Source organism: Stigmatopora nigra, chromosome 2 (genome assembly GCF_051989575.1).
Source record: "Stigmatopora nigra isolate UIUO_SnigA chromosome 2, RoL_Snig_1.1, whole genome shotgun sequence".
Classification (NCBI taxonomy): Eukaryota; Metazoa; Chordata; class Actinopteri; order Syngnathiformes; family Syngnathidae; genus Stigmatopora; species Stigmatopora nigra.
In genome coordinates this window covers 13,915,539-13,936,691 of record NC_135509.1, presented here as the reverse complement: position 1 = coordinate 13,936,691, position 21,153 = coordinate 13,915,539, and the positions used below count along the sequence as shown (strand labels likewise).

The 21,153-nt window shown below is 38.5% G+C and overlaps 1 protein-coding gene across 1 annotated transcript in view; it reads left to right on the top strand.

Moving 5' to 3' along the window:
- The first annotated feature begins 2,717 nt into the window (after nucleotides 1–2,717).
- LOC144192742 (protein O-mannosyl-transferase TMTC2-like) overlaps nucleotides 2,718–21,153 on the top strand; it is a 49,165-nt gene continuing 30,729 nt past the window's right edge. The window contains exons 1-2 of the mRNA XM_077711631.1: nucleotides 2,718–2,779; nucleotides 2,867–3,178. Coding sequence (XP_077567757.1) covers nucleotides 3,096–3,178 — 83 coding nt within the window. The 5' untranslated portion in view covers nucleotides 2,718–2,779; nucleotides 2,867–3,095. The remainder of the gene's footprint in view (nucleotides 2,780–2,866; nucleotides 3,179–21,153) is intronic.

The following is a 21,153-nucleotide window of genomic DNA, read 5'->3' as shown; positions in this document are numbered from 1 at the left end:
GTTGGTTCTGTGACTCCCCCGTGTTGAAATGAAAGGTTTAGGATAGCTATCCACCATACGCTTAGGTCAAAAATGGAAAATCTAACTTTTCAGCTGTCAACATTGTCTTTTTGAAGACTGAATACATTGGAACGATCTTAGAAATCTGGCAAAGTAATCAAGTTTTTTTTAACTGTGCTTCAAATTTGTGGTAATTCAACATTCTAACATGGAGAAAATTGCCCAAGAAATGGCCACAATTCTTCCGGGGCAAACAAGCTTGAATTTTGGGGCAAATATCTGCAAAAATCTGGGAATTTATTTGTAACTTATGAGGGATACATATAGTTATTAAGTATTAAAATGGCATATATTATCCAATTATATACCATTTTATATGGCATATAACAACTATCAAATCTGGTTTCATAAAATGGCATGCTACATGATTCAATGAAAATAACAGTCAAATTGTTTTTGGTAGTGAGGCCTATTAAAGATTCCTGGATCTCACAGTGCTTTCTTTTGCTGTACAATTTAAAATGATGCAATTGCTGTGCTGCTTGTGAATGAAGATATCAAAATTACCAATGGCTTGCATGCTCTGTCTTGCTGTAATTTCGCTTGGCACGTCACACAATCCACTTCATTTATTTCAAGAAAAATAACACTCCTTTACTTTTTGGCAAATATAGGTCTGAGAGTGTCATCTATAACACTATCCAAAGCCTCAGACATGTTGGTCCAGCTAAGGTTTCATTCTTGGTCCTCGTTCTCGATGCATATTCGCAACAGCCTTGCACTTATTAAATTTGAAGCGGTTATTTGACTTGACAAGCATTTTGTTTTGCATTCTAAAATTCTATCATGTGGATCATAGAATTGTGGGATAAGTTTGTCAAAAATTGTGATGATGTTCCTCAACTAAGGCTGCCATAAGCTTTCCAGTTCTAATGCCTATTTGAATTGTAATAGTTCACATTTGTTTTACTCCATTTGGCAAAAGTACAATAATTAAGAAAAGAACTTGGAAACTTGGGGAAATGCTAACATACAATTTAAAGCATGTTGATGAAATGTAACTTTACAGAAGATGCATGATAGAAAAGTCTTGCCACTCCTTTGAAATCACATTGTATGTCTGCTACTAATGCAAATCTACTACAAAAGTTAAAGTAAGATATCATGGCTTGATATCATTAATCACATGACCCTAAATTGGAGCTATTTGTATTTTCTACAGCCCACCCCACAAGAGAAGTGAGTAAATAGTGTTTTTGTGTAATGTTTGTAGATGTTTGAGTTTGTTTGGGTTGACATGCTGTTATCTTTAGTTGGTTTAAAGTTACCAGAATCCATAAAGAGACAGTCTATCCATCAAAGTAAGTACCCAAGGCCTTTCGAGAGTTAATGGACCAGCCACACGGATGTACCTTGTAACCCCATGGGAAACAAAGTAAACCACACAAAAGTGGTTTAATATACTCAATGAGACTATGTTTTTTATGAATATCATACTAACTGTAAGTTGGAAAGTCATTCTAATAGATAGAACTTAGTTAACTGTGTGAGACTCCTCTCCCTAGTTAGGCTAAAAAAAAAAAAATCAGCAACATTGGCAACTTAGTTTTAATATCAATCGTTTTTCATATTTCCTTGACTCTTCCTGAATCCACACATATAGATAAAGCCTCTTGGCTCTGTGCAAAGCCAAAGCCAGCTTAAAGCACCACTTTTCTGTTTTACCACTCTCACGTTTAGTCTTCATCTTTTCCACAAGGATGTGATTTTCCTCCTCAGCATTATCCCCAACTAGCAATTATCTTTCTGCCAATGCAGTGTCCCTGTAATTCCTTCAAACCATCCACGGTCCAGAGACTATCAGGGAGGTCTTTCACTCGCATGCAAACTAAAATGTAGCAACCTTTATTTTTTCTCTCTCATTTGCCAACACGTGCATATCTTTTACACACTGCTGGATTTTTCCCTTGTGTGGCACTAAGACATCATCATAAAGTTTGGTTTCCGTGGTTTCTTGGAGAACAAACTCTTAATAAATTACATTCACTATATGTATAGTAGTCCCTTGTACAGTATATTAAATATTATTTTTGACCTATAAAGGTGATTGAGGGGTTTCCATGTCTGCCTTACATCCCTCAGATCAAGGGTTTGATACCAAGTGGGTCCTGATTGTGTGTAGTTTGCATGTTCTGCCCGGGCTTGTGTGGATTTTCACCAGGTAATCTGTTTTCCTCCCACATCACAAAAACATGCATCATATGCTTGCTGAACACTTTAAATTGCCCCTTGGGTTCAAATCCAGGTCATGTCCAGCTGTGTGGAGTTTGCATGTTCTCCCCAAGCCTACGTGGGTTTTCTCCGGGTACTCCGGTTTCCTCCCACATTCCAAAAACATGCATGGTAGCCTAAATTGTCCTTCGGTATGGGTGTGAGTGTGCAAGGTTGTCTTTCTCCTTGATAGATGTCCCCCGAATCTGGCCCGGAGTCAGCTTGGATAGACTCCAGCATCCCAAGCGGTTCAGAAAATGAAATGAGGTGAGGTTTGTTTAGAACCTTGTTTTCATCAAATAGACACTGCATTTTTCAAGGACGATAGACACGACTCTCTGTAATACATTTGATTTTCTACCCGTTCAGAAAGCAGAAAGAATTGTTACTTTTATTTTGAAAATAAAAAAGGAAGTTGCTAGTATGATTCTCGCTGGTTTCGTTGTGGTCAACGACAGCGGCAAGCAAGCTGTGTTCACGCAGCATCAGAGTGCCGAGCCCTCGCGTGGTAAGGAAGGCGTGTGAAACCGAACCTCGTCACCAATTGAATCAACCTCACTGGTGCAAGATTTTTTGCCTCCTCTCCTTGGCGAAGATCCAGCTGGATAAAGAGCTCTCCGCCTCTCAGCCAGGATGGGTTAGACACGCCGCGACCCTCGGCATGTCCACTTTGTGCACTTGAACCAGCAAGGATGGGGGGCACCGGACTTGTTTTCGCGCAAACGTCCTGACAAAGACGACGACTGCCAGGGGACACACTTTCAGGATTTTGCTGTCGTTCATTTTTTTTAGTTCTGTTGTAGGAACACGGCACGTTAAGAGAAATGTTTGCAGAATTGCTGTGCAGCGCCGTGGCTTTGGTCCTGTACATCAACACTCTGGGAGCAGATTTCTGCTACGATGACAGGTACCACATCTTCATTATCAGGCTCATTATTCAACAATCTTCAAAAAATCAAAATAAATAAAAAAGAAAATAACTTATTGATTGCACTGCTGAACAAACCACGTGGTTTCTGAACTAGATCCCCATCCCAAAAATAATTAATTCATTCATTCATTCAAGTTTTTGCTGGATATGTTGTGTTTTGGTATTGGTCCTGCTAAATGTTCTCTGGGGAAGAAACAATTTCACAGAACTAATCCCAAACTGTGCAAATGTGTAGCCACTGGAACGTTGAAGTGTTAAGTTTTTTTTGTCTCCCCATCAGACTAAAATTGAATGCAAACAATGATTTTTAGGGGGGAAGAGCACCATTTGATATTTGATGGCTGAGTGGTTGTCACTGCCTCAGGCTCATTGTTCCTCATTCAAACTGTGATGTAGGTCATTGGCTCCTGCACTTAGTTTTCTTGGCTGTGCAGTCGTGCATTTTAATAGATTTCACAAAAATTTGTTTGAATCAAATGCACATACTACAGTAGTCATAAAAGTCAACATGATACTGTTTAAGTGTGGCTTTTGTTTGCAAAATTTGCATCTTTCCTCCCAAAATAATGCCACAATGGAGATTGAAGTGTTGAGATTGTGGATTTATCAACTTTCTTCCATATTGCAAAAAGCTGTAAATTAGGTTAATTGCAGACTTGAAATTGCCCATATCAGTTAATGAGAGAACCTCACATGACTGTCTCAATGTGTGCTGTGATTGAATGACAATCTCGAGTAAGTACTGCATGCCCAAAAATATAAATGCAAATGAAAATTTTGGGGGTGATCAAGCTCTTTGTGTAAAAAAGATTCCCTAGCTTTTTGACAGATTTGGGGCACTTTTCAATCACTCACAATTCCAAATGTCATGCTAGTAGAAAAAGACCAAATCTCTCATGTATTGAAAACTTCCTTTAAATATCATCATTTTTTAATTTACGTAGTTCACTTTCACTCCTTAAACTATTTTAAACATGACATTATTATTTTTTTCCTTGCATTTAAATAGGTTGGCTTCCTGTGGTTACCAAGACTCAAAATATTTTTTAAAAAAAATATCTCTGCAGCATTTTTGTGCACATTTGCCATATAGCACATGACTATTCCAATAAAATCAAAGGTTATTGTGTAAACCAAACACCCTTTATATAAACTGCAGTGCTGTTTCCTTTACACCTCTGCTAAATGCTCTCTACTAAAGAACACTTGCTACAAATAGAAAAATATCCTTAGGCAAGTTATTCTACTTAAGTGGTTTTTCTTTCCCTGCAGTGTATTTGTCAATAGACAGATATTGAATGTTCATAAAGCTGTCACCGTGTTAGCAGAAAGATGAAAGGTGACTGCTGGAGAGATTAAACAGCCTTCAAAGTTTAAGATGATCCGTCAAACACTAAATGGTCTGTGTATAAATGTTATTTATTGACACCATAGACATCTAACATAGTAAAGGTTTCTGACACTTACCCCGCTATCTCAGCCAAGAACCTTTTCCATTCGTATTTGATGCCTTCTTATGTTTGACAGAATCTTTGCAGGCTATCTGACATCCAGCACTATCTATTTTCAGCACCACGTGTTGCACTCTGCCTCGTAATTAGCAGCAATCTCCTGTCCCCTCGGGCTGCAGTGGTGGTGAGAGAGCAGCAGCTTTGTTAATTTGTCAAAGGAACGCCATTCCAGAACCACATCGAGCTATAAGTTTGCATAAGGCGTACGTACGTACGCACGTGGGGTGAAACCAGTTGTGCTTCTTTCATGGAAATCAAGCTTTTGGTTAGAATAAGGCATGTTTGAATGGTGACATTTGGCTATGAAGTTGCAGACAAGATAGAATTGCATGACATAAATTGGTACAGATTTGTGCAGTTCCAGATTTTAATTAGAGTTGAACTGTTCTGTATACTGTTTGACTCTACTTACAATCAAGGACACAGTTTTCAAGACACTTCAGAATCAATTAACCAGATTCAGTATCAGTATTACAGCACTAAGAAAAAAATGGTTGTTGGCTGCTGTATTTGGCTATTCTCTTACTAACGGCAGTGTTTAAGGAGACAAATGACAGAGGCCAAAATCAACAAGGTATTCTAATAAATAATTTGGTGGACTAATAATATGTGGTTCTGAAAAACTAATACATTTCATAAGGTTGCAGGAAAGAGTTGGTAATTGCTTGGACATTTATGTATATGAAATAATTTGCTCCAAAATGTGATATTGTTGACTGTGAGTTTAATTTTGATGAGCAGGTCAAATAAAATTTGGGGAGCTTGTTTGTTCAAATTTGGAACAATTCTGTAACAGACCACACATCTCACAAAAAATAACTGAGAACCCAGACTCTATGAATTTGCTTTACGAAATCCTTGTTTATTGTCGTAAGGTGTGTTCATTGTACATTAATTTAATGCTCCTTAATTTAATTGGGCTCTCTGTGTGGCTTAGTTTCATCAAATCTAGTGTAAATGGTTGAGCAACTACTATAGTGATCAATCAGCATAATTGATGGAGACAAAGCTTATGATATTGGTCAGATGCATCTTCTATTTCAAAGCAGCTAACTGGCTTACCCTAAGGTGAATGTGTAAATTCCATTTGGGCTGTTGAATATAATTTTCTAGCCAGAGCCTCAAGCCACACACTTTGCAGCTCCTTGTCAAGTACTGATGATGGATGTGATGAGCTGCACCTCATATTTTCATATAATGTGGTGAGGTTTAACTGTATGAGGATGTTGTGAAGGTTGTGGGCTTGGCAAGGGTGGTCACTTGCAGTGGTCCAACAATTGTAAGGCAGAGCCACACTGCTTTCTTGTATTATATGGATTTGACCAGAACCTCCACATGATGACAGGGTCTTGCACATGGTGGTGGTAAATAACAGAGAAGCATAATATTTTGCACAGTGTCTACTCTACCTCGGAGATGCTTGTTTGTACAGGTAGGTTTGATTTATGAGTCATTTTAATGCCTGCTAACCTTTATCCTGATGAACTATGATTTACCTACCACAGTCCATTTGAAGCATCAATTTTTCATTGGTAGATTCAGATATTTTTCGCTCCATAACACATCCTAGAATAGACAGATCCCCGCAACGCTCCCGGTATATACCCCTTGTTGCCGGTTCCTTGGCCCCTTGTGAAATGGCAGTGGTCTGTAACTCTATATTGAAGGATAGGCTGGTTAGGCCTGTGGTTCTGTTGAGGACCCAAGGGCGGCAACCCAGCAGTCTGAGCATCTCCTTATTTTTCTCAGTCTGGATTTCTCTTCCTCCTCCCTGTAATTACTGTCTTTCCTGCATCTCTCTAAAGCTCAGTCTGTCTTCCTTCCTCACATGTCTGTCTGCCATGCCTTTAGTTCCATTATCCAACATCGGCCTGCAGATCGTCATGTGTGGTTTTTCTGCTTTCTGGAGCTTAAAGGGAAGATTTAGAAACTTGTGAAGAAGACACAAAATAGGCATGGTGGCTTTAATAAACTGTTTTCTTGCCAGAATTGAAGCATCAGAAGTCTCACTTGGAAGTCATGTAGATCTACATGTAGAATATTTGTTGTAGTGATACGTTGTACGTAGTGATTTGTTGAAGTGAACATGATTAAATCTGAATATTATCTTTTAAGTACAGGAATTTGATGGGTAGTTTTGTCATTTCAATGGCCAATGAAATTCATATTATATGTTGACACAATATTTGTTGTGTTTAGCCTCACTGATTATTCAAAAGCATCAAATAACAATTTATTCAAATTATCCCTTTCACATTTACTTTGAGATCCTAATTTGTCTTGAAATATTTAAAGTGGTTAGCGAAATAGTGCAGTCTAATAATTTTCTTAATTCGCAGAAAAAATGGTCCTTTTGATATGTATGTATAATCGTCTTTCCGACATACATATGCCTGGAAAGATTCACTTACAATTTCCTTAGCTCTATTTTCCACCAAATTAGTTACAAGGATGAAGTGTATCATTAATGATATAGGGCTGTTTTATAACATACAGTAAAAAAATATTGATATATTTAGTACGAACGGAACATACAGTTACATCTTGCGTTTATTTTCACGTTACATACGGCTGTTCGGTCGTCAGCTAGGTTCTTGCGCGCCTCTATGATAAGTCGCTCAACCACAATTCTGTGAATTGCTTCACTGTTTTCTTTTTAAAATACTCTACTCAGCCATAATTTTGTAGCGTTTAGGAGGATTACGGTTGGTCCTTTTTTCATGTAATTCATGAAATAGAAAATCAAAACTCTTTTTGAATAACCCATAGTAAGTCAGATCATAGAGCACTCGCAATTCTACCACATTTTCTTAAGAACGCATTTTCTAAGCCGTATTTACTACCTTATTTAACTATACAAACACGTTTAACCCTCAAATTTTTTGACAGGTCATCATCATGCTCACTTTATCCCAGAAGTGGACGTTGGTTACCACCAGGTCCAGATGGTGTCTAGACGCTTGAAAAAACTGATACAGACACACCAACAATATGTGTATTTAATCACACAGCATGCACCTGAAGATACCTCAGCAAGTTGAACTTATTTACAAAGACAAAAGACAATGTGCTGCAGCATGAAGATAAATATTGACAATTACTTGTGAGGAGTTCTTATGTACTCTGCGATGCGGCACACTGGTGGCCTGCGACTTCCTGCAAGGCTGAAGGCTGCTCAGGCACAGCCACCAATCTTGCAGTTCTCCCATTTGGCTGCTGTACTCAGGCTGAGCCAAAGCAGGCGATATAAATCAGATGCGTTGAAATCACTTGACTCCTGTGCAGTGTTTAACTGGGTTAGGCTTGCCTGTCATAGTTTGAAGTGGTAATGGACTAATCTACTCAGTGCACCATGTCAGCATTCGTCCTCAGAGTATTCTTGAGTTTCTTTGCCATGTGTTTTAATCAAGCCCCAGCGGATTATCTCTTCTAATACATCGTGTGGTTGTAGGAGCGCTCATGTACAGTAGCAAACAGTGATAATAATCGCCTTAAATGGGAATAAAAGTCAATACTGGGGTGGTTCATCCAACAAGTAAATCCTCCACATGCTCAGGATAGTAGAACGGACCTACAACCTGGCTACTCAATAATGCGAGAAAAGCTTTGACGGTGCCAAGGTCTACAGTGCGAAAATTAAGGCTCTAATGTGCTCTTTGACCAACAAAATGAGATTAGCGGGATTTATATCCAATAACGTGGCACATCTGTTGCGTTAGATTCGTGCATTTCCCAAGAGAGAAGTTATGGGTAAATATTTAATATAAGCGTATTCTGCCATCAAAAACCTCCAGTGATTTGACTCTTGGGTCTTAGTACTTAGTTGGTCTAGACGTGGGTTTGTGTTCTGAAGACTAATGCGCGTTGATGGCTTTTAAGCTGTGGCCACTCTCAGGCTCTTGGCCCTCTTCATTTTAATAGGATTAACCAGACTGCGGATGAGAAGGGCACGCAGTGTGGGCAGAGATCCCTGAGCTGTCAAAAGCCTCAACTTTCTTACCCACCCCAGATCTAAACAAGAAGTTATAGTTGGTACCTTTTCAATAAGTAAGGCAGCTACTCCTTGCCTTCTTGGTGGCCTACAATTGAGACAAAGACTTGTGGCTCATTTCATTAAGGTAATGGGACAAGTTGGCCCGTTTGGTTGAATTGCCTTTGTCCATTGTGAAAATAAGGGGTTGTGTGGTCCTGCTGTTCCCTTTGGACTACAAAGAATGAGCAAATAAAACATTGGTTGTGGGACGGAAGCGAGAGCTGAATGTTCTCGGTTTAAACAGAGCAGAATTGCTGCTGCTTTGCGGACTAAATCTGTCACAACCAATTTTGTGAACTTGTTAAGTAGGTACGTGTGGTACGGTTAGCGTTTTTGAATAGCTGGACAGAATAAGAACAGGCGGAGATTCACAATTGAGTGAGTTAACTAAAGATTCATTGTTTCCTACAAATTGCCACAAAGTGTGTGCCATTTTAGGTCACATTCTTTAGAACTGTAAAGATGACGCAATTAACAGCCTACTGGGCGAACTACTCTCAATAAAAAGTCAGGTTTAGTTACTCTATTAAAATTATATCATTTTGCTCTTGAAGCTCGAGTTCATTTGAATACATTTTTGTAACGGTAATCGCGAGTTGTGTTAACACTATTGAAACTGGTTTGATAAACACATGTTTTTGTTCATATTGTAAAATGTTTGTTAGCTTGTGCCCTGCGATTGGTGGTCAACAAATGTAAGTGCTCCTACCCAATAGTCAGCAGGGATTTAGATTTTTGCACCCTTAAAACACTTCGAGTATTGCATGATGGATTATAAATAAATGAATGTATGCTGGTTTTTGATAAAGAATATTGAGGAGCTAAGTTTTTCCATCTTTTACAAAATACTTATTGTTTAAGTCAAGTAAAAGGTCACAATATTCATGTCATGACATATATGAAAAATTTCAGTAGCTTATCAAATCTGCTACAGATGGACTTTGGGCCTTAGTGGCAAATGAGTATAAAATTTCCCCACATGGTAGATTCACTGCTGTAGTATTGTATTTCACAGATGGAGCCAACTTTCTCACAGTCTCTTGCGCACTGTCATTGGGAATAAAATCACAGAGGAGGGAGATTGATGGATTCTTGATGGTTTACAGGTCTGATTTCTTTCGTTGGTTTATTTTGGCTTAGCACAGACACAGTGTGTCTCTGTCCATGGTGTTTCTCTTCATCACTGACCTCCTCTTGTCAGTTTTTCCCCCCTAAGTAGTCCTCCAAGTGAGCGCTTCCTCCCAGCTACGGAGATGGATACAGACAATTTGTAAAAGTTTATTTTTGATTTAACAAGGAATCAATGCCGACAAAATGACTGTTATTTCAATAAAAAAAAACTTGAATCTGAGAATCTAGGGGTAATGGCTCTGACAGAATAATAAGGATACTTCAATCCCAAAATAAAATCTTAATTGGAAGGATCACTGGAAAACTAAACTCAGAGTAACTGATTGTGAATCTGGACAGACCAAAGTTGAAGAGCGTGACAAGTTGAATTCACGTGTGGTCGCTGCTGTCATTTAGCTCAGCCTGCCCCGACTGTGAACTCCAGCTGCTAAAAGGTTTCCACCGTCAACCTATGTGATGTTTGTAAGGCCTCACACCTCACTGGTTGCACTGGGTGGCACCAGTGAACACATGCAACCTTTTCAGTTAACCATATTTCATTAGCATCTGGTGAATACATCTGCTTCCGTTTGGATTAGGACACTGTTAGAAGGGTCTTTGAGCTGTGGTTTCTTATAGACTGTTTTGAGCAAAACATTTTGCTTCTTGTTGTGACTAAAATGTTGATTCAAGGATGTACTTTGTCCCCCTTAATATAGTAGCTGAAGTTGGATTTACATCCTTTCCCTTGTAAGACAAATTGTCTTGCATTGGGGGATAAAGGGAAATAATTTGCAGCGAGACAACAGTTCATTAAGCTTAACTATGTTTTCGGCCCCCAACCTAACTGCTCATTTTCTCAATTTTCTAATTTAACTCACACCATTCTGCCACATGCCAATTAATGCAAGTAAGGTAGCTCCTCATTAAGAATTATACATTCTTCTTGAAGATAGAATTTTATATTTAAAATATGTACTTCGCCTAATAGCTGTGCCAAAATATATGCTTGGGGAAAAGCAAAAAATGTGTTCTTTTAACATTAATAATACATGTCCATAGTACTAATGGAGTGGCCATGTTACATAGTCACGATTAAGGATTGTGACTCAGATTTGAAGCATGGTTGTGGACTTCATTAATTTAATTATATGGATTTAATCCCACCCTGCAGATTTATGTTTAGCAGCAATGGTTTCCAACTCACCTTCTCTTAGCCAAGATGTGAGGGTAGTTCAATAGCACTTTTCAAGTCATAAAACCTATACAGAAGTAATTTTTGGAATTCTAATAGTTTTTTTTACTATTAAGAAAGGCGAGAAGGATTTGAAAAAGTAATAACTCACTTAGCACATCATAAAAACGAATAAGCACACCTTTGGCAGCTGCAGAAAGCCTCTTCTAGATGGTCCTGCTTCCTTTAAACTTTCTCCATGTGAAGTAAAACAATAAAAAGAGAGTGAAACACAGAAACTTTTATTATAGCTCAACTAAAAAGTCCAATATTTCGAATGACAGGTAATTGCTGCAACTATGTATGGCATATTCTGTTACTCTTTGTATGTATGTATATATTGAGTTGGAATGATTAAAATTGAAATGGCAGATATAAGGTGCATTGCCCAAGTATTCATATAGTTTTACTCTTGTAGTGTTGCATTGATACTGTGCTAAAACTATACTGATACTACATTTAAAAAAAAATACAATAAAAAATATTAAAAGAATTACATTTACACTCACAAGATCACGGGGGTGCTGGAGCCTATGCAAAATCACACACAGTTGCTATTTTTTTTGTATGTATTATTCGTGTGAACTGCTTATGTGCTGCATTACATTAAACATATGTCCCTCATTAATCATCTGCTAATGAGTAGATATGGTGACACCAAAGTCACTTTGAGTAAATTGAAGATGGAAAAAAAATAGAGACAATTTCTCCATTCATCTCCATAAGGAGTAGAGCAGAGTAATATATCACAGTCTCTTGAGCATTAATGGGTACTGAAGCAAAATCTTGATGAAAGTAACAGTCAGTAATCATCACTGACAGTTTTTACTTTATGCTTGTATCAAACTATGATCCAATAGAGATCAATTATGGAGAAATTAATGGATTTAGAGCAATTTTCCAATGTAACAAGGAAAACATTGCTGTGCAGCCCAATCTCAAATTGTGAATCAAGTCTTTGAACACACTTCATAATAGTCTGCAATACAGGCATTTTTCATAATTGTATTCATTATAGTCATTATGTAAGTCAACATATCAGTACACTGCAGTATTGGACATTCATAAACCACATGACTGACCATTGTCAGTCTTATAAATCTAGCAAAAAGACCAGGGAAAAAAGCCATGCTATAATAAATTGATGGGTCCACCTTTGGGCCATAAATCGGAGATCAAACTAAAGTACAGTATGTCTGTTATAAAGCAAAGACAATGAATCTAACATTTGTATCGCTCTTTTTTTTTTTTTTTTGGAAGGACGTAAAAATAAATCTTTCCTCCTTTTCTTAATTCAGCGGCTTACTCTATTTCAAACAAGCCTATAAATATTTCCGCTGAGAAGCTCCAACCGCCTCTGAACTTTGTTATCTGGGATCTGATGTGCAGGCAGGTTCATATGATGAAACACACCATACTTTGTTCACAAGTGTACACAGCTGTGTTCTACATGACCTCTCCCAGAGTCTCCTCTATGAACATTTTCTTGCAGTTAATCATGGTGAGCATTCGTAATTAGGCACTTTCATGAATTAACCCTTTGGCTGTATTTTCATGCTCGAACACTAATATACGGCACTCCATGATGTTAGGCTGGAATGTTGTCGTGATTTTTTTTTGGTGCGGGTTTGATATATGCTGGTTGGGAAGCAACGTTTGAAATGCATTACTGGCATGCACACTGGAAGTTGTAGCCTGCTGTTGCATTAAGTTAAGGCTTTACTGTGAGTTCAGCCGAAGCCTTGAGAAATCCAATCAAGTCTTGTGTGGCGCGTTGGTTTATGGCCATGTTGCACTGGGTGTGGCAGGTTTAGGACATCCAGATTTTTTCTGCATCTTGATTCTTGTAAAGTCTCTTGTTTTATTTGGATTTTGACTTCATAGGCCAGCTGTTCTTTCTTCTGCTATAGTAATTAAACCACAATCACCAATCTACAAACTGTTATAATTCACTAAGCTCATTAAAAAAATAACCCCTCCCCCACATCCATTATTCACGTTGAATTACTGTTTCAGCTAATTACTGGTAGGCTAAGATTTGTAGAATAGAGTTTGTTGTTATACAGGACGTGGTGTCGTGACTAAAGGGCATGTATTTGGTTGGGTTTGGGGGGTGCTAATGAATTTAAGAGAGGCCTGTTTGAATAGCTTGAAGTATCCTAGTGTCCACTACCACAGGGGTGAAATAGACATAGAACAGGCACCCCAACCCCCTGATGATGACCCATAAATCTGTTCTCGTCAGCAAAGGGATTATGGACAAAACCGACTAATCTGCTTCTGTGCATTTAGGCGTGGGCACGAGCATTAAGTCTAGTTTTAGTTCTTCTGTCCATTGTTTCAAAAGTTTCATTATTGTTTGTGGCTTAAGATGCCGTTTTCTTTACTGTTTGCATGGGGCTTCAATTGACAAAGATGAGAAGTATTTGAGTATTTTATTACAGTTACTTGAGAAGGAACAGTGTGCTTGTAAGGAGCCACCTGTAATAACAAATGACTCCCCAGTGTGCAGGAAATATTGAAAGTAACACCGTACATGATTTTGTATTGATTTATTAATACATGGCAAATTCTGGAGGGTTACGGAGGTGTTGCAGAGTGAAAAAATAAGCACGTGAAGGGCTTTCAAGTCAATTCTTTTCAGCAGCACACACTGTATATAAATATATGTTTGACTAAAATAAATGTTTTGAAAGCATGTTTTATCACCCAAATGACATTTTTTCATCTTCATCTCCCAGTGCAGTTTGTTTGAGGATAGTAGATGGGATACAGCTGGAATTTATTGTTTCACCATATACAATTTTTCTCCAATGTACTTGTCTTGATTGTGCAGTGCAAAAGAGGCTTGCAACACTCCATGAAAAAAAATCATTGAATGGAATATCATCTTTAATCTTTCACACAAAATTTAGAATTTTTGTTTTAGACTGCACTTATTAATTATGCATCATTTTTATTCAAACACAAATAGGGATTTCAGAGTAATGACATTAATTATGAATATAAAAGTACTTTTTGGTACTCAAACATTTATGTATTTTATCCATTTGCTATTGAATTGAGTTCATGAGAAGTGCAAAAAAATATCTAGAGTAACAGACACTTTTTGTCCGAAATATAGATATACAACTGTTCAATGCATTTAAAGCATATGAGTGAATTAAAGTATTTGTCTAAATTGTCAGTCAAGGATATTTAAGTAGGGAATCTGCATCTTCAGTATCTCTGTCTGAACTGTAGTGGGCAAGCCGTCTGGTACATTGTTGATCTTTTGTTACTCACTTGTGAATATGTGATTTAGTTGAGCATTCACTGTCATTTATTTGCTAGTTGCTAAGACACATAGTCACGCTAAACACGGTCTAAGAAAGCATTTTACCTTAACGTCATCTGTGTTAATTTTTTTGTTCGTCTGTTGCATAAGAAACATGGGATGTCTTGCAGGCACTCTCGCAGGTCTAAAACAAGCTCCTGGAAGCTGATTGAGATATGCATGTCCATGTGCTGTGCACGCTTAGTGCTGATGGATGCCTGGTGACAGTTGTGTGGTACAACCCGCTAGACAAGCAGGTCAGGGATTGTACATGAACTGCATGATTAATGGCATCAACAGCTTGCAATCTCTGCGACTCGCCCACATCCACTGCTTAGCGTAAAATAAAAATAGTTTTGGAAAAGTCAATGGTCACCAAAGACAAGACAGCAATGACGCAAGTTCTTTCTTCTGTCTTCCGTTCTCTCGTGCTCTCAGATCAATGAGCGTTGTGGAGGTCAGCTTTTCTTCTCGATTGACCTCGATTCCTGAAGGAAAGGTTTCCTGAAATCAGGCAGACTCCCTGCCCCCATTTGGCAGCTGACCTGGAAACAGCTCAGAGTGCAGCTGAGACTGTGACATAGGATGCATTTGGAGAAACCTCTGAAGAGGGGCAGGACTACCCATACTCCACCCACCCTTTTTGCTTTCTGGTCTGATGAAGGACATGGCTCCATCTGTTTCCTGCTCCCGAGTGCCGCAGCTTTCTCAGTGATATCATATGAAGATAAATGATAAACGGAAGGATGCGTCACTGCTTTATTCGTTTTGTTATGACAAGCGGTTCTGCTCAATTCATGAGTTTGAAAATATTCATGTTGGCTCAAGCACTTTGAATGTGGGTGTGTATCAAGCATCCAACCTAATGAATAATCACAATCAATACACACATTCTCTTGCTGAATCTTTTCATGACATTTTGTCATATTGCGTCAATAACCTGAAATGATCTGACACAAACACATGCCTCACCTTACACTGAGGTGTCATCCACCCTTGGCTCTAGCCTGTTGTCATCCTCCACCACCTGCCAATGCCATTGTCCTTCCATTGAAGCCAAGCACAACTACGAAGACAACCCAACATACTTTTCTATAGCTCTTTCCTGCCAAAAAAAGGCTGCTATTGTTCCCCTTCTTTCTGATTTTAGGCCAATCAGTAAGGATGCATCCATCTTCCAATTGAGGGCGGCCTGGGCTTGCTTGGTGTGATAATGGACCACACATGGTTGTGCACAAGGCACTCACTGGGGCCAACACCCTTATGGCTTAAGCGCTACCCATTCTCCTTGCAAAGGCCTGCCTTATAAAGCTCTATTCGCCCTGGCCATTTGTCCCTAAGCCTCTTCCACTTAACCTCAGCTCTGCTGGGGATTTTCCTCTCAGTTAGGAGCTTGGGTATGTGCTTGGCTCTCAATATTAATGCTCTGTTTTCTTTACACCACACACACAGCAAATAGAGTTCAAATGATTGATGCATATACGTCCCTAGTATATACCTACCAAATTTCTATTTGATCTATACACGGATAACCGAGGAGGAGTAGTAGTTGTAGGAGTCAGAAATATATCATCTTATCAGTGAGTGTGAATTTATCATTCATAACTCGCTCGAAATCACGACATTAGAGATGATACTGTGATTAGGCTGCTTTAAGATTCCACATGCAAAAATGGGCCTCTTTGCCCAAATGCAAAGTAGCACCTCATGGGAAATAGAATCAATTTAAATAATTAAAAAAGCAGTTTGGGGTACTTGCGGATCTCATATTTATTCTTCTCTTGTAATCATGTGTTTTAAGCACTCAGCATTATCAGAAGTTGTCCAGTTAGCTGAAAAGAGTTTATTTTAATCTAAACAATTGGACATCTTCATTTTATCAATGTCTTGTATTCCTGTCCTCCAGTATTATATTGGTACTATACTGTTCCAAATACATACTTGCCTTTTCGAAATCTTTCTCAACAATCTGTCATCCTCTTTTGGAATATAAACAGCATTATCAAAATGCCTTAACCCGATTTCATTTCAAATCAGTCCAGTTTATCTCGAAGCAAGCTGGAGTTAATGAGCCAGCAATATCAACTCACTGTTGCATTAGTCCAGTCTGTCATAGAAGGCCCCGAAGGAAGACAAAACCTCCATCAGCAACACTCCACATACTTAAAGGCAGGCAGGCTACATGTGCTTTCAATTAAAGGCTGCAAGTGGAGCCCAAATGGGGATGTTTAAAGCAGTGAGGCAGGCTTTAGAGTGACACAAGAACATGGGCCTGTTGTGATAGTATCTAATGAGATCACTCAGAGCTGCATCCTTGAATGCTTCCATTCATGAATGTGATGCTTCTTTGTATATGCATGTGTGTCCTATTTCACTAAATAAGCTTTCACGCTGTGTTTTGCTGGATGCCTTGTGGTGGCAAGTGACAAGATATCCTCTTTAATGATTCCCTGCCATTAACAGCAATAGACGTCCAATCCATTTTGACTGGGAGGGTTGTCAGTAAATGATCACCTTGACCCCTCTCTGTTAAGATGGATCTATTGCTGTCAATCTCATGGGAAAGAAATTGATTTACTTTTAGCTCAACCAATTCAAATGGATTGTAGGTCTGTAGACGTCATTGGAATGAGATAGAAATGCTAAGTGTAGCAAGATGAATGAATTTGCTCTTCAAACGTTTTGAAGAGTTAGCCACAAATCGCTTGAACGCAGACACACAATTTTCTTCTGTATCAAGGCAGCTCATTCATTTTATAGACCCAAAGGGATTATTGCCATAAAATGACACAGATGTCAAAAAAATAAGATGGTACAAGCACTACTATCTCTTCTCTTTGCTGCTCCTCTGACATTTTCTTATGACCTCATGCAATAAACATTAGTGAGAAACTCGCCTCTTTGCGAATGCATCGTGATTTAAAATATCTTTCAGTCCTGCCTTGAGCCCCCTTATGGTAAAAGCTTTGGGAATAAGGATGACAAAAAGGCTGGTGCAAGCAATCCATTCAGTTGGTATTTGTGGCCTCTTTGTAAGGACATTCCATCCCACCCTGCTGGTCCCCTCCATCTTGTGGGGGTTGCTTGTTGAACCCCTCGTTGTTTGAAAGTAGAATACATTAACAGCGTAGTGATGAGCAAAGCATAAGGGGGTCCTCGGACATGATTTCTTCTTGCCAATGTCCTTTCCATGAGAAAGACAAGCGTTCTAAATACGCGAGGAGGAACAAATCAAACAATTTATTGCTGTGCAGCCGAAAAGGTCAGACCAAGACAAAAAGCCCCCCTGTTGTGAGAGGGCTGATTGTTTAGTGGTACTTCTAACACAGCCTGGATGACTACCAAAGCATTAGACATGGGTCAGTCAGAGGCTACACATAAAGGTAGATCAACACAGTGCTAACAAAATGCCTGTTTTGTTGCATCACAAGGTTTAATTATTAAGTCCCATTTTGCTCAATTTTACATTTGAATGCTAAAAATAACTAAATGAGACTGAGAAATTAGATTTGGTTACCTCTGCCCTAGGTTTTGTTATATTGTTGTTTCTCTCCTTAGTTAAGTCTATTACCACACAGGCAAAGTTGTAATTCTAGGATTTGGAGAGTATTTTTGTCAACTTCACTAAGCCGTATCTGGACCAGAATTACTTCATTGATATAAGTAGGAGGTATATTATTTGTTGGTCACTTAACAACAGCCCATGAGTTTTAATGAACGTGTCTATGTATTGTTCAACAATGCAGCCTGAACTCCTATATTGAAAATGTACTTATTGGTCAACTGTTTGAGAGGCTGGTTTAGGGTTTTAAGTGAAATAGATTCATATCCATAGAATTCCACTTTGTCTGAACAGACAAATAATGCTTGATTTTGCAAGTAGAAATGCAAGTGTTGTTCAAGACCAAAGTATGAAAAATTGAGGTGTATGTGAGATTGGCCAAAGAAAGTGAGCTTTTCCAAGGAACCAAGCAGCTACTTTTTTGCTTTGCCCTGAAACGCCATGCAGACTGATTTATTGAGTGCAATAATCAGAGTAGTATACATCAATGTCCTTCACTCTGTAAGGATAAACACTGTTGGGTCCTGCTCTAAAACCATATGTAACAGCAACGCCTCTGGGAAAAATTCAAATTATTTATCCTGCATAATTTATTCTTAGTCTGTGATCAAGGTTAGACTAATGTTTATTTTTATTAATGTATCTAACAGTGTACATAATAAGGAAGTGAAATTATATGCCATGCATGCCTTTTCGATAACTTAATTTTAGGAACTGTGATTTTTTTTTCATCCTCTGATTTTTAGTTTCTGTGATTTCAGTTTGTTGTTGTTCTATGTTGTGTCCCAGGCAACACTCCACCATGTCCTCCAATGCTGGGCTGCCAGAATTAAAATCTGCTCTGCCACATATTTTGGGCAGCTTTTTGTTGGCTAGCTTTTAGGGTAATGATCAGCATGCATGTCGTGCCTGTCCTTTATGATACCACTGTCTGCTGATGGATGGCGGGTGACGGAACCAGACACTTTCTTAGTTATTTTGTGTTCACTGTAAAATGAAATGTTATGCATCTTTTTGAAATATGGTTCTTGAAGTGATACGTTTTATCTGTTTATTTTTTCACATTCAAGCAGATGGCCAAATTGGGCAGAATTGTTAAATAACACTAGACGACACTGCTGAAAATGAGATCTTTATATTTAAAAAATATTCTTTGGGACTTTGATCCCCCTGAACTAGCACAAAGAAGGTAGTCCTCACTTACCCTATTCATTTCAGCCTCCACTGATTCATGAGTTGGTTCTTGTAACAGAACACTAACATTCCAAACATTCTCAACATTCTGACACTGACAATATCGATTACCCTTCAATCAACAAAGTAATTCAATTTTGAACAAGAACCAAAACTAATTTGGGACAGAACCCGTGTTGAATTCTGTCTGTTTACCTTGTCTTAAAATCTGATAGTCCATGATTAGTTTTAATTTTGTTTGGCAACCATTGTTTTGGCTTTACTGGGTTTCAAACAACGTGATAATTCTACCTGTTTTGGCTAAAAAGCTTTTATATTGTCACTCCATGCAATAGTAATGGTAGACTGATTTTTACATGCATGCTATAGTTGGAGTCAAATCAGAAAATTATTCCCACATGAGACTAACGCAAAGTAAACAAAGACTCGGAAATAAATCTTTCATTGTAAAATGCAGTAGTTTTTTTTTCACTTCCCAAAACATGCATTTTAGGCATGTTCTCATTCCCTCATTTTCTGAACCGCTTTATCCTCACTAGGGTCGCATGGGGTGCTGGAGCCTCTCCCAGCTGACTTTGGTGGACCGACCTGGATTTGAACCCAGGTAGCTCACTGTGAGGCCAACACGCTAACCACTCATCCGCCGGGCCTTTATTATTTTCACTACAGCTATTTTACTTTGCAACAAATGCTTCTTCGGGCTGCCCGTTAGGCATGTTAAACACTCAAAATTGTCTCTGGCTATGAGTGTGAACATGAATGGTGGTTCGTCTCATTGTGCCCTGCATTTGGCTGGCGACCCATTCAGGATCTCCCCCGCCTACTGCCCACACAGTTGGTTGGGATAGGTTCCAGCATCCCCGCTGCCTTTGCGAAGATAAGTGGTACAGAAAATGAATGAATGAATAAAATACCCCATTAGCCTTAATGTTTATTTAAATTTTGCACGTGGGAAAAACATTAAACAAATAATGTTACGGAAATACTTGATAAATTAGTCGTTACTGGTGTTATGTAAATATACCCCTGTGCACACTGTCTTTCAAATATTAACACTAAATGGTAACATGTGCACAATTGGACGACCTGAAATTGCATCCCCCTTACTCTAACCATATCTTTCCAGACACATTTCCAGTTTGTATTTATGTCTTTCCGTATCAAAAACATTAAGAAAACCTTTACTAAATTGGAAATCACCAGCATCCTTCTCAATATTGAGGGGTCGGCTTTAGTGTTTGCACAGTTCTGTAGTTTAGAGAATATTGCAAGGAGAATTTCAGACCTCATAATAAGGACAACATGGTGGATTCTTTCCTTTGTGGGATTTATTGTTGGTCACGTCATGTACCCATTCTCTGAAAATAATGAGCTGAGGAAATATTTGAGACATTTTAAGGTTTACCACAGTAATTTCCATTATTGTGCAATGTATTTGCATGATGTTTTCAACCCCAAAAGGTGCATATGAGAGTATAGTGGTTGATATTGTGTTTTTTCTACAATAGGTATCTCATATGTACTTATGCATATGACAATACTTAAGTCTAACTTTGACATTCATAGTCATTCATGTATCAAAATAAACGAGACTTTATCTTGGTTCACATTTCATTTAAAGGATTCTTTCATTTGAAATTTTCTGGAATGGTGAAACCTTCTGGTTCAAAGCCGACTTTATCAGCATATATGTTTCCTTCAATGAAATTTGCAGAGAATACCAAACAAATATGCCTTCTGGTTTGATTTAAACTTGTTGTCATATACAAGTCTCTGGTTGATTGGGCTACAAAATGTGTATATTTAGATGCTGTGCCAATTTGTATGCTGGGTACAAAGGTTTTGTGTAATTTAATTCCGAAGTTCCGATTTTTGGATCTTCTCTTGTTCGAGGTCACTTGATTCTCTTGTCCTCTGGGAGTCTGTACAGGCACATAGTTGGGCAAAGAGTGTGCTCCTGGCTGGTAAAAAGTTTTCAGTGAACAAAAAAA